Source organism: Saccostrea cucullata, unplaced genomic scaffold (assembly GCF_032062105.1).
Source record: "Saccostrea cucullata isolate Sc308-1 unplaced genomic scaffold, CSIRO_AGI_Scuc_v1 ctg154, whole genome shotgun sequence".
Classification (NCBI taxonomy): domain Eukaryota; kingdom Metazoa; phylum Mollusca; class Bivalvia; order Ostreida; family Ostreidae; genus Saccostrea; species Saccostrea cuccullata.
In genome coordinates, this window is record NW_026926909.1 from 39122 (window position 1) to 52949 (window position 13828).

At 33.2% G+C, this 13828-nt stretch overlaps 1 protein-coding gene across 2 annotated transcripts; it reads right to left on the reverse strand.

Moving 5' to 3' along the window:
- Positions 1 to 5342: 5342 nt before the first annotated feature.
- Positions 5343 to 8287, reverse strand: LOC134272880 (uncharacterized). Of its 2 annotated transcripts, none has more exons than XM_062755051.1 (3): positions 7896 to 8287; positions 6308 to 7657; positions 5343 to 5890 (listed from the first exon to the last, which is right to left on the reverse strand). In XM_062755051.1, exons 2-3 carry the CDS (start codon positions 7652 to 7654, stop codon positions 5882 to 5884), a joined length of 1356 nt encoding a protein of 451 aa, XP_062611035.1. In that variant the 5' UTR covers positions 7655 to 7657; positions 7896 to 8287; the 3' UTR covers positions 5343 to 5881. The 2 variants fall into 2 exon arrangements, with proteins under 2 accessions (XP_062611035.1, XP_062611034.1); XM_062755050.1 differs by having other exon boundaries at positions 7792 to 8287.
- Positions 8288 to 13828: the final 5541 nt, after the last annotated feature.

The following is a 13828-nucleotide window of genomic DNA, read 5'->3' on the forward strand; positions in this document are numbered from 1 at the left end:
CATGTTTTTATGTATTTATAGTTATTTAGCTGCAATGCAAATATTTCTAATTTAAGCACAGGAACAATATTTATTAAACATTTTTAGTATATTTTCTTAGCAATTCAAAAGTATCCTGTTGTATTTTAGATTTAAGTTTCATCCATATATGATTTAAAACGATTGTATATATGTATTTTTTTTTATTAAGAAGGAGGGGTGTCTTGCAGTTGGCTGGTCCTTACCGGTAACTGGAAATTCCAGAAGCCCCCCGTTTTTTGGAGAATACCCGTACAGAAGGGTAGAAGCCCCAATAAAGTGGTAGAAGCCCCATAAAATTGAATGAAATGGGGTACATGAAACCCTAAGGTGATGTTTAAATGAATGATATTGATAACCGTAAATTTTTATAGCCAATTTTGCCTCAGAATCGACAGAAATCGGGCGCCATTTCTTCTTGTCTTCATATACCGTACACCACGCCCGATCTAAAATCGCGATCGCTGAAGTCGTTTAGAGTGATCCGTGAAAATCATTACCATTATCTTGATCAAAAGTGAATAATATAATATATGATTTTTATTTTAAAAAAAATATATGAAAGGAAAGTTAAGAATATAAATGAAGCATTAAATATTTATATATTTCCTAAATGAAATAAAATATTAATTATGAACATATTTCATGGCCTACTTGAATACTTTTATCCACACTGGTTTGTACCTACCAAAAAGAATTTTATATCGAAAATAGAAAATCATTATTGAAAATATGAAAATATTTGTATAGATGATGTGTACTGTTACATAAAAACATTGAGATTTAACCTGTTGATAGAGATTACTGTAACAGTGAAAATACTAATTGATTGGGTGTTTTAAATGAATTTAACTAGGCAATTAATAATTAATACAGTTCCTTTTTTAAAATTCCAATCATTTATAATATAAAATTAAGTTAAATAAATTAATGAATAAAGTGATTTAAGTTGTTAATTTATTTAATTTCAAAGGTATTTGTTTTGGTTTCTTTTTCTTCCAATTGTTTATTTATATTTGAAATTCAGTATTCATGCATTCATTATTATTTTCCAGTCACTTGTTGTAATTTTTTTTTTGGTTCTGTTTTATTTGGGGGAGGTTTTTTTTTTATCAATTTTTTTTTTTGTTCATGTAATAGAACAAATTATACTCATTGATATTAGAAAGCAATATGTATCCATTAGAATGAAATTATTAGAATCCAGGTCCAGGAAATAAAAAAGTTACATAAAAAATGAATCAAATGTGCATAATTGCATATGCAAACACTTGTAAAGTGGGTATTATGAGAATATGGTGAGAATATTATTTACACATCAGCTAGCTGTGTTGTTATGTACTGGGATAGAGAGGCACCCCTGTGTGTGTACATGCAATATATACACAGCTGTTGACACTTGGTCAAGTTGACAATAAACTTCTTTTGATCAAACACCTGTTCTCAGCTAGTCTGACCAACCCCCCTATGGCAGGGCATGTGTATATATACACTGAACCTTGACTATGCTCAATTGTTCTTGACTTTCATTATCAAATTGTAAAATAAATGATTTTGTAATATAATCTTTTTTTAAAAAATAATGTTGATATGAAATGGTAATATGCTTTAAATACAAATTTTCAGTTTAAGGACGTTAGCACACACATAAGGAAAATAAGGAAAATATGAATTTGATAATTTTGATACTAATATTAATAATGATAAATTAATAAAGACCTTTTAAATTAGTAATACCTGGAAAATATTCATAGTTTCCTTATATTCCCAGCTCTAGCCACGTGGAGGCCTCCTTAATTGTAGAGCCATGATTTGAATTTTGAAACAGCTAGAAAAATATTAAAGTCAAAGGACCGAAAGATGACCGAAAGATTAAAAGAAAATTAAAAAAAATTAAAAAAGACTTATTTTATTAAAGATACTTTATCATTATTCCTAGTCAATCTTTTGTTCATGTATAAACATATTATTACAGCCAAATGAAAGAAATTGACATAAAATTAAATAACATTATAAAAAAAATTCATAGAAAGGAATTTATAATTTAATTAGCAACATTAAAAAAAAATATGTTCCTAACCTAACCTAATCTAACACAACACCAAACAGTATTCACTGGTCTGCACCCGTCTGGCGGGGGAAGAATACTGCCTGATACTAACCCTACTCTAGAATAAATAATAAATATACAATTTTAAAAACATTTTTGGGTTTTAATGGTTTAAGACTGGTTTAAAAGTGTTTCTGCAAGTGGGAGAAAACGATATAAATTCATCTTCTCTGTCAGATATAGTGTTAGGAATCGAAAACATTATTGAAAAACTGTTAAGAAATGATTCGGTGCAGAAAATATTTATTGGAAGTCTGTTTAGGCAAATGATTTGTGGAACCATGGATCCAGGAAAGTACAATTCTATTGTTTTTGACAAAAATAACACACTACGAAGGAAATATGGGAATTCTCAGAATGTGATATTTTGGAGACGTAGGGGTTTAATGAATTCAAATAAAAACATTTGGCGTGAAGATGGGATTAGTTTGAACAGAGAAGCAATGGAAATTTTAAGTCGACAGATTCAACTGGCAATGAAATGTAAAATTACATAAAATACCTATGCTTTGAGATGATAAAAGATTTTCAGTTCACTTAACCAGACTGAGATTTTTTCGTAGTTAAAATTCAATCAAAAATTCCATTATATTTTATTTTGTGGTGTGGTTTTTTTACTTTACTTTTTTTTAAATTCATATTTGTTTTAATTTAAAGACAATTCAAAATGTAAACATTAACTGATGTAAAATATTTAAAACATCTGATTTTTTTTCTAAGAAAAGAACATAAAAAGGTTACTTTGAAATAAAATATCTATATATTTGAAAATTGATATATTCTTTTAATTTACTATTTCTTTCCAGGTTTCAGTAGTTTCATATTTTGACATTGATTTACTTTTTGTTCTCTTTTAACATATAAGTAATTATTATTTTCATTTTTAAAATTTAATTATTATTATTATTGCTTTGAACCTTTGAATTTCATATTTTTATATTAATTTTCTAAATTCATAATTTGTCTAAAATCTCAAAAATAAATTCAGTATTTTCATATTTTGAAATTTATTTATTTTTTTGTTCTCTTTGAAACATATAAGTAATTATTAATTAATTATCATTGCTTTTTATTATTATTATTATTGTTGCTTTGAAGCTTTTGGATATAATCATATCTCTAAATTATGAATTTCTCTAAAATCTCAAAAATAAAAAAAAAAATCTTAAATTATCTTAATGGCTAACGTTCTTAATTTTAAAAAAATATATTTATTACATAATATTTGATATATATCTTGCATAACAAACATATTAAAATTAAAATGAATAATTTTAACTTTATCTTTACGATGATAAACAGCAGCTATTCGAAATTAGATCGGGCGTGGTGTACGGTAAACCAGTAATGGCGCCCGATTTCTGTCGACTCTGAGGTAAAATTGGCTATAAAAATTTACAGATATCGATATCATTCATTTAAACATCACCGTAGGGTTTTATGCACCCCATTTCATTCAATTTTACGGGGCTTCTACCACTTTATTGGGGCTTCTACCCTTCTGTATGGGCAAAAAACGGGGGGTTGGCTGGTCCTTACTGTAAACTGGACAGTTCATAAGCCTGATATCTGACCGAGGCCGAACTGCGATATTAATATTTATCAACTTCACGCACTGGTGCGTTTCACCTGTTGTAAACCGGAACCAGATGTAAATTGACGGATAAACACTGCAGGTGTGAACTGGGGTCAGATGAAAGACGGTAATCTAATTATATAATCCGGGAATCAATAATCCCTCGTTAAGACACGTGGACCACCGGCACAGGAGTTCAAGATTGAAAGGTTACCGCATTTAACGTGTCAATTTGTCAGATATTATGACCAAACATGCAAGATAAGAATGTAAGTTGAACACGGCCCAATATAAGATGACCTAGAGGGACATTTTGTGTATATGTAATTTGTTGAATCAATTCAGGCCATACTAATACTAGTTGTTAACACTGATTAACCTTTCAACAGTTCAGAGTGCGTTGTCACATTGTGGGGAACTCAACACTTTTATTTAACTATGTGAGAAAAAGACACAAACGGTTAGAATCAACAATTGTTGAGAGCGTTTGTCTCGAGTCTCTATTGCTTTAACAGCTGTTTAATGGCTATTTGTAATTGTTCGCTGCATAAAATACACTCAGTTTTTTCAGTTTTTTGATGGGAATCTAAACTTTTGATTTAGGTTATTGATACGACGTGTATCTCAAAGCAGACGAGGAAATACTGGTTCCGGTATGAGTGTCTGTCTAGCAATGTCTAGGATAACTCAAGCATTTCTAATTCTTTTCAAACTTAAGGAGGCTGGAGGCAGCAAGTTGACCATTATAAATAATTTAATTTTTTAGATATGATATCTTAAGCTGTCAACTATCATTGGAAAAGAAAAATTTCAAAAATTTTAGTTTTTAACATTTTTGTATATCTTTTATGGAGCTCTTCATCTAAAGGAGATCAATATAGTCTGAAAATGACCAAGCAACCCTCTTAAGCAGTTTTGTACGTTGTTGACCTTGACCTGAGGGCGTGTCATGATACTCATTTAAAGTCATATGCTAAAGGCTAGGGTTGAGCATTGGGCAAATTTATGTTCTGGTTATACATCTTAAATACAGGATTGGATTGTTTTCAAATGTAAATATGTGTTTCTTATGATCTACAGGTCTGACATGACTGTGAACAAAGTCACACCAAAAAAGGTTACGGTCACTTGGCCATTACTTTTAAATCATATCCGGGTTAAAATATTCAGTTGAAGGAATTCAAAGATGTTTAAGGACGTTGTTACTGATGTCCTTAAAATTTATCAGGATCTTGGCTTAATACAAGGTCATGGCAGTGGGAATAAGATCTGATTTAAACCAAATACTCAAGTTTGAATCTAATCAAATAAAGTGTCTTTGATTGTTTGAAAGTGTTAATAATTTATGGTAAGAGGTTTTATGTTTCCTTTCGCTACCATTCTTTACCAAATACACTGTATTCTTATTATCATATAAAAACGCGTATAATGATGTTAAGGATAAACCTTGACTAAATATAAAGGATTTTTCAAAAAGAAATCGAAAACATTTTGCTCATTAGAATCACAAGATCATTAATTATGCCGACTAAAAATATACAAAATTGCAGGGTATACACTTAATCTGCAGTAAGAGTAACGTAGAACTGGTGATCGAGGCTATTAATACCCGGTAGTCACAAAGAAAAAAAAGGCACACATGTTCTCTCTTTTAATGAATAAATATAGCTGACGCTGAACGTCGTTCAAAGCTGAAGTGCCACTCATTTTTGTCTTCTGTATTTTCTAATATTCTTTTTTCTATTTTCCTGTTTCCTTATATTTTTTTAAAATTAATCTTAAGACAGATAGAAAACAAAAACAACAATATAAATATACAAAAAATACAAGTTTTAAAAAAAAAAAATAAATACCAGAGCTGTCAATAGAAAATTAACTTCAAAGTCCGGGCCGAGTTTTGTTTTATCGCAGACACGGAGCATACAAATGTCAGTGTCGCAACATTCCAGAGCTGATTTACTGCAGGACTGCTGTCAAGGGGTAACCAAATGGATGGACAGTTATGGCGAACCGATAAAAAAAATCAAACACGGTCCCACAAATGTTTCTGGTACGAATCTTCTTGTCTTTCAAGTACTAATCATTGCAAGTCATTGTTTGGAAGACAGTATGTACAAATGTTTTGTAGACTCTGATATCATCCTAATTAGGTCGTGGGAGGTTCCATGCAGTGAACTTCATCCCATCTGGAAAAATGATATAAAATTATACATGATCATACCATAACATTAAACCAGTTTATTTCGTTTTGTGCCTTTCCAAAAACAATGTGTATGAATTGCAATTATATCCACAAATACGAAAACCTGCTATTGAAAACACGAAAAAAAAAAATTACAGGTACATATATATACTCTTCATATAAAATTAAATTTTAGAATCTAACAAATCTAAATAAACAAGTTAGAACGAACATGCGTTTGATAAGCAAATTCAATATTAAGTAATTTATCCTCTGTTTGAACTAGTATTTTAATCCTAATGGTATAATGTTATTCTCCTATATTTACTTTAACCTCAAATTTACAAATTCTCTACCGCACTCAAAATGACATTATGGAGTTGCATCCATATTCCTTGATATTGAACAGTTGTCAACGTACCCGTTGCATTAAGTTTCCAAGCACAGGTCGTCGATCAACATACACCGGAAACGACCCAGGGGTAGAAAGTTGTGGAAATATGACACCAGCGCCCTCTCTTGACGTCCTGAATCTGTCAGGCTGAAAAGGAAGATACGCTACGAAACGCATGCCAACTTCCGGTACATCAATTCCTACGTTTGGATATGGAATATAAAGAGGCAAATATGGGTACATCATTTCACGGTTATCTCTGTTAAAGGGAATGAGTAAGTTAAATGGTTGTCCAGAAAGTTGAAACGGAACATAGGCAGGGTTGCTCCGGAAATTTTTAATATAGATTGGCATAGTGCCTCTCGGAAGGTCCGCTAGCCGTTGAGGAATAGGATACATTCCACCTCCCGTTGAATTTGAAAATATCTGAAGGTTAGGACTTGTGCGGTCTAAAAGACCCTTAAGGTAAGAAAACCAAGAATCCTCCCCTAAATCCGGAAACTGTAAGGGAGCAAAACCGGGAAAGGCCGGTGCTAAGGTCACCGCGGCCGAAGCATTTTGTTGTGTCTGAGGAACATTTAGTCCATTAATACTGTTTGAATTCGGTCTGTTTTCTGCTCTGAAATTAATATTAAGTCTATTTCCTGCAGATTCACCAGCACCATTAAGTAATGGTGCTTGTCTTATTTCAGGTCCAACGTTTGTATTCACTCTGTTGCTTAAAGGATCCTCTCCATTCAGTAAATGTATTGGTCTAAGTTCTGAACCAATTGGCGGCCGCGAATCTGGATTTGCGTTCCAATTATTTGAGACTGGATTATTTTGTAAAACATTGCTTCCCAAGGAGGAGCCGCTGTTAACTGGAGGCAACACTGAATTTGTTTGTCCTTGACTGAATGCCTGACCGTTTGTATTCAGCCCGTTGTTGTTCCTCAAGGGATTGTCCCCAGCCATCGTTTCTCTAAACATATCCGTCATCACAGATTCCGCAACGGCTCCAAAATCCAAATTTCCTACATCCACTGAAACGCTTGGCTCGGTCACAAGACCTTGACCTTGTGAGTTAACGCTGCCGAAGTTTAGATTTGACACTGACCCAGACAAAAGGGTTGAAGTTGTTGGCATCGCTGGTGCAAATGAGTTTGCAGCATTTGGGAAGAGAATTTGTCGACGGGAGGGTAACGGTTGAGGAATAAAGTTCATTTGTCTGTTGGGTGGAATTGGTCTAACAAATGGTGTCCTTGAAAATCGGACAGGGCCAGGACCCATCGGAAACGGCCGAGGTCTTCCGAACCTTATCTGGTTTGCTCCAATATTCTGTGTAAATCCACAATGAATGCACAGAGCAAAGGTTGCAAGCCAAAATAAGTCCATTTTCTGCAAAAGAGAATGCATTTCAATATAAAGGAAATAAATGTAGGTAAAAAGTTTCCGAAACTCTCAAGAGACTCATTAATGTCTGCAGATGTTGCAGTGAGTATAATGAAGCAAAGGTCATTTGCAAGTCTTACCTTACTGGGAACCTATAGCGAATCTGAAAAGAACCGGCCTCCTTTGACATGCAGTTTATAGTGGGGCATCTAGGGGGTTTTGTGATGAAATGCGCACGTGTTACCTGCAATTTCTGTCACTTTTAAGGTCCACCTCATTTGACAAGCCACATATAGGCCTAATGTCTCCGACAGTGGCGCTTTATTTATGATTTTTGTCTTAAATATTGATAGGTAAATATGATTAATATGCCATGAGTGCATGATGGCGTTGACAAATCAGCTTGTATGCAATAAGTATTCAATATATCGAGACTATAAAAAACGGCTAAAGACAAAGCGCTCTTGTTGGAGCAAAGTGTGCAAGTGAAGATAAAGAGGCGCGGTGGATTTTTGTTGCCTGAAAATCGTGTCGTTCTATCATTAGTGATTTAAGGAAAATAATTAAGAGATATAAAAAAGGAATAATCTTAGCACTTATGTTGACTAAGAGGAAATAATATACTTTCTGCATCCTGATGATTTGGAAGGAAGCAATAAGGCATTTTTTTTAGGAAGTCCTTCATAGATAAGAATATCTTTGATATAAAATATGCATTAATATCATAACATACACTCATTTACTGAAATTGGTTTTAAGAACTTAGCTTTTCTATTTTTAAAATATAACTTTTCACATAGCACTCTCGGCCCCTCGGCTCTCTTTCAGGGAAGTAGGGGATATTAATTTCGGCCTGTCTGTCCGTCCGTCTGTCTTTCTGTCTGTCACACTTTCGTTTCGCAAGATATACCAGGTAGGTCCCAAGCGTTTAAAATGAAATTTTACATAACGACTCCCTATGGCCTATAGGAGACCGCTACATTGATCTTGAGGTTAAAGGTCAACGTGATTAATTCTGTTGGTATATACACTTTCAAAAGAGGGTTTTTTTTTAATAAATAATAGTTTTGAACATATGAAATGTACAAGTTTTAGCGTCATAGGTTTTTGCCAAAAAATGCTCTTAAAAATATCTTTTGGATGAATGCTTTTCAATAGGTGTGATGAAGAAGGATATGGAAATAACGAACAGTATTCAATCTCAACGTCCTTTAAACAAATATACAAAATAAGAGCAGAGCAAACACGGACCTCCGAAACATCAGAGGTGGGATCAGGTGCCATGGAGGAGTGAGCATCACCCGCCGTGTGCTCGTTGTCATAATCAGGAAATAACGGAAAAAATCCGTGGTCAATTCAGTGTATAAATAATGGACTAACAATTGGTATGAAAAACGTCAGTCAGCATTTCATTCAATGATAAATTGTATTTGCTGACAAGGTCATTGTATCGACCATAGAATTTACGAAATGATGACTTTAAACGAGACTGTTGATATTCTTGTTTCATCAACTTGCTTGTCAATAATTTACCTCGTTTAAGAAATTGTTCATACGTAGAGCATGCTCTTGCGTATCGAATCAACTGAGATATAAATACTCCGTATGCAGGTGATGAAGGTATATTGCTGCATAAGTAAGGGAAGTTGACGATAGAAAAGTTAAAGTCATCACGTTTATCATATAGCTTGGTTGTTAGATTACCATTAGTGTCTTTTTCAAGTAAAATATCCAAGTATGAAGCAGAAGTGTCGGACTCTGTGGTATCTTTTATCTCAAGCTCACCAGGATATATCGTGTCGACGTAGGAATGGAAATTATCATTATTAATTGACAATACGTCGTCGATATATCTAAATGTCGAGTTGAAGGCCACAGCAAGTGTTTTCTTCTTTTCACGCAAAAGATTTTGCATAAATTCTGCTTCATATGAATATAAAAATAAGTCTGCTAATAACGGAGCGCAATTTGTACCCATGGGAATTCCAATAGATTGTTGGAATACCTGGTCTCCAAAAACCACATAGATATTGTCAATCAGAAACTCAAGCATCTTCTTGATGTCAACTTCAGAGTACTTATGTGTGCAATCAGAATCTGTTTTAACAAAATAATTTTTCAAATGACCAATGACGAGGTAAGTAAACTTACGAGTTCCATTTTTGTTGAAGAAGCAGCTGTCAATGATATCAAAAAGCCTGGATTTTAATTTGTCGTGGGGAATTGTTGTGTATAAAGTTGAAAAGTCGTAAGTTTTTATGCTGTTGATTTTTGTTAAGTCTTGTGATTTCAAATTGTCCAAAAGTTCTTTAGAATTTGGATCCACATCTGATTTACACCACTTCTTGAATATATAGTTGTACAGTACTCTTGAAGTTTTTCCTTCACTTCTGTCAATATTTTAGTGAGAAGTAACGAAAGAGGCTTGGTTGAACATTTACTGGAACCTGCAATGTATCTTTGTAAGGATTCTTATGAAGTTTCGGAATCCAATATATATAAGGTAGTTCAAATTCATTTTGGCTCTGTGGAATATTAAAAGTATTCAAAACTGACAGCTGATTTTGAAGAATTTCTTCCTTAGAAAGAGAAGTATATGTATAAGTAGGATTACCACTTGTAGAATTAAATCCAAGTTCTTCTAGAATGCAATTCATATAATGAATGTTGTTACCTGCTTTGTCGGCAGGAACAAGTACGTACTGAACGTGTAATCTATCTAATTCCTTTTTCACTTCTGGTTTATTGAACACAGAAGGATAGATGGTTTTCATTTTGCCCCTCAATCTTTTAATACGTGACTTTAACATGGATCTGATACATTTAATCCATTCTGACAAGGTGTCAATATCTTCTTTTTCATATCTAGCCCATCGTCTGGCGTAATTTTCAACAGAATCCATAATATTTATGAAATTCCGTCGCCAGTTGAAGGATCGGGGTTTCCTATATTTAGGACCTTTTAAAATAAGTGATCTAAGGTTCTCATTACGAACTATTTTAACGTCACCTGTAATAATGTGTCCAGCAGGACTATAGTTATAGGGCGAAGAAGAACATGAACACGAAGGGGGATTATTTTTCAGATAGTCGATATCCAGGCCATGTAAAGTGTTTTTGTAATTGAAAAGTTTGGAAGCAATGGTCGATGTATATTTGTAGGAAATACAAGGCGTAGTCTTTAACTTGAAATATGGTGTGATGCAAATAATTGTTAAGTTAAAAAAGTATAAAAATGTACAATGCATATTTTCTTTATTGAATAATTATTCAATCAAACAATGCCAAGGACAGTAACTCATGTATTCAGACATTTTCTTAATAGTATATATTGTGTAAAATGCTCTCCATGATTTTCACAATTCTTGTATTTTATAAAGGAGCAATTACTGTGGAACATCAGAGTCATTTTAATCAACTCAAACTTTATAATGTTTACTAAAATGAACAATTTTTAATGCTAACAAACACTTCTATTAATATTTTCTCTTACTTCTAAAAAATATGACAACCTATACATTTGTTGCTATTTTTTAATTAATATTAAGTATACATATGTATTCAGTGAAAAAAATGCAGTTTTGGCTCACCTGAGATGAAAGCTTTAGTGAGCTTTTCTGATCACCAAAGAACTATATGCGGTATTAACCAACATTTGCCCCCCAAAATCAAACTTTGATGGAGTAATATTTAATTAAGTCCTTAAACAGGGGCGTATATGCTGACTTCAAAGCACTGAATAATTTCATAAGTAATGACGTCATATGTACGTAATGACGTCACAAATATGACGTAAATTTCAGTTTTTTATGAATTTTGCAGAAAAATGTACATATTTCTCGATATTTTAAATAAAAGTCACCGAGCGCATGTGTGTTCAGGATTAATATTTTGATATAATGTGTAGAATGATAATATCAATGAAATATGTCAATATTGTTCCTGAACACACATGCGCTCTATAAATTCTAAAGCTTAAATTGTTGAAATTTTGTCCATTTTGTCCTCTTTTGAAAAAGGATATAAAAATAGTTTGTGACGTCATAAAAACAGAAATTGTGAATACACTGCTCTGGAACTATAATATTTTCTGTTAACTTATATTTCTCGTACAATTTATTGAATTCAGCACATTTCAGGAAGTTTTCAAAATTTGACTTTTGTGGGGGCAAACTTATGCAATATACCGCATATAGTTCTTTCCGTCTGTCTGTCCGTCGGTAAACTTTTCACATTTTCAACTTCTTCTTAAGAACCACTAGGTCAATTTAAACCAAACTTGGCATAAATCATACTTGGTAAAGGAACGTTTGAATTAATAAAATGTAGGACCAAGCCCCCTTCCAAGGGATATAACCAATAAAAGACGAAAATAGGGAGGGGTCATTAACAAATCTTCTTCTCCAGAACCACTAGACCAGGAAAGCTGAAACTTAGGTGAAAGCATCCTAGGGAAGTGTAGATTCTTATTAATTTTTCAAATCATGACCGCAGAGGTAGGGCACAATAGAGAATCCAAGTTTTATATTGAGATAAATAGGAATTTTTTTCTCAAGAACCACTGTTCCAGGAAAGCTGAAACTTAAGTGGAAGCATCCTGGGGTAGTGTAGAGTCTAAATTGTTCAAGTCATGCCACACGGGAGTAGAGCGGGGACCACAATAGGGAATCAAAATCTGACATTGAAATATATGGGAACAATTTTTTAAAAATCTTCTTCTTAAGAGCCCCTGGACCAGGAAAGCTGAAACTTATGAGGAAGCATCCTGAGGAAGTGTAGGTTCTTATTTTGTTCAAATCATGGCCCCTGGAGGTAGGGCGGGGCTACAGTAGGGAATCCAAGTTTTACATTAAAATAAACAGGAAAAATCTTTTAAAATTCTTTTCAAAAAACATTGTACCATTAAAGCTGAAACTTAAGTGGATGCATAGTGTGGGAATGTAGATTCTACATTGTCCAAGTCAGGCCCCACACGGGTAGGGCGGGACCACCTAGGGAATCCAAGTTTTACATTGAAATATAAAGGAAAATCTTTAAAAACTTTTCTTCTCAAGAACCATTGGGCCAGAAAACATCCTGGGGTAGTGTAGATTCTTAATTTTTAAATCATGACCCCCCCCCAATGCATATTTATTTGGGTCACATAAGGTAACACAAAGGGGGGATGCGGAAGAACAGCATGGTCAAAGTTACTCAGGTGAGCGCTGTGGCCCATGGGCCTTTTGTTATGAACCATTGACATGCGAAGATGGAATAACCTTAATAGAAAAATTAATATAGGCATTTTTTATTTACTTATGACGAGACTTCAGCGATAGTTGGAAACGTGGGATAATTTATACAAAACGGACTTCAAAATTGAAATAATGGAAAACTGAGTGATTTTTTTTATTACATTCAATAATCAAAATATTTTAGCCTTATATCTTAATGGACTTTCGGGAATTTCAGAGGTGGGATCAGGTGCCTGGGTGAAGTAAGGATCCCCTTTTGTTTCGGTTTAAAAATTGATCGTACTCAGAGCGTGAGTATTGAATAAGTTCAGAAACATTAACACCAAATACAGAAGATAACGATGTAATGCATATGGTGAACCGATCACACAAAATCGAACACAGTCCCACAAATGGAAAAGCATGTAATTACAGGAAGCTTAAAAGATAAAAACGTGTAATGTTCAGACGGAATCATGTACATAAAAAAAGATAAAAAAAAAAGGAAGAAAAAGAATTTAGATAAAGAAGTTTATATGGAAGAAAAATTGTAAAATTAGACATTCAATATGACCTGACGTTTACTTATGGAAGAAAAACAAGATATCTGAGCAAACAAAATTAAACCCCGCTTCCATTTGAGTATTATGGCAGAGTCCATGTTTTGCTCTGGAAAATTCCGTTAAAAACTTTTAAAAATAAGTCCACTGTTGCGAAAATTTTTAAAACAATATTAACAAAATTATATATTTAATATATTTTGCTTATTCAAATAGTACTAAATGGATATGTAAAGATTTTACTTCCATCAGTAGGATATTTCAAAAATGTTCAACTGCCCATTGGTAGGATATTCAAAGATCTTAAAGTGTCAAATATCCGACATTCAGAAAATGTATTATTAAACAAAGAATAAACAAGCAAATTTAAAGCATTGTGATCCACCGCTTTCGGTGTCTTTGTG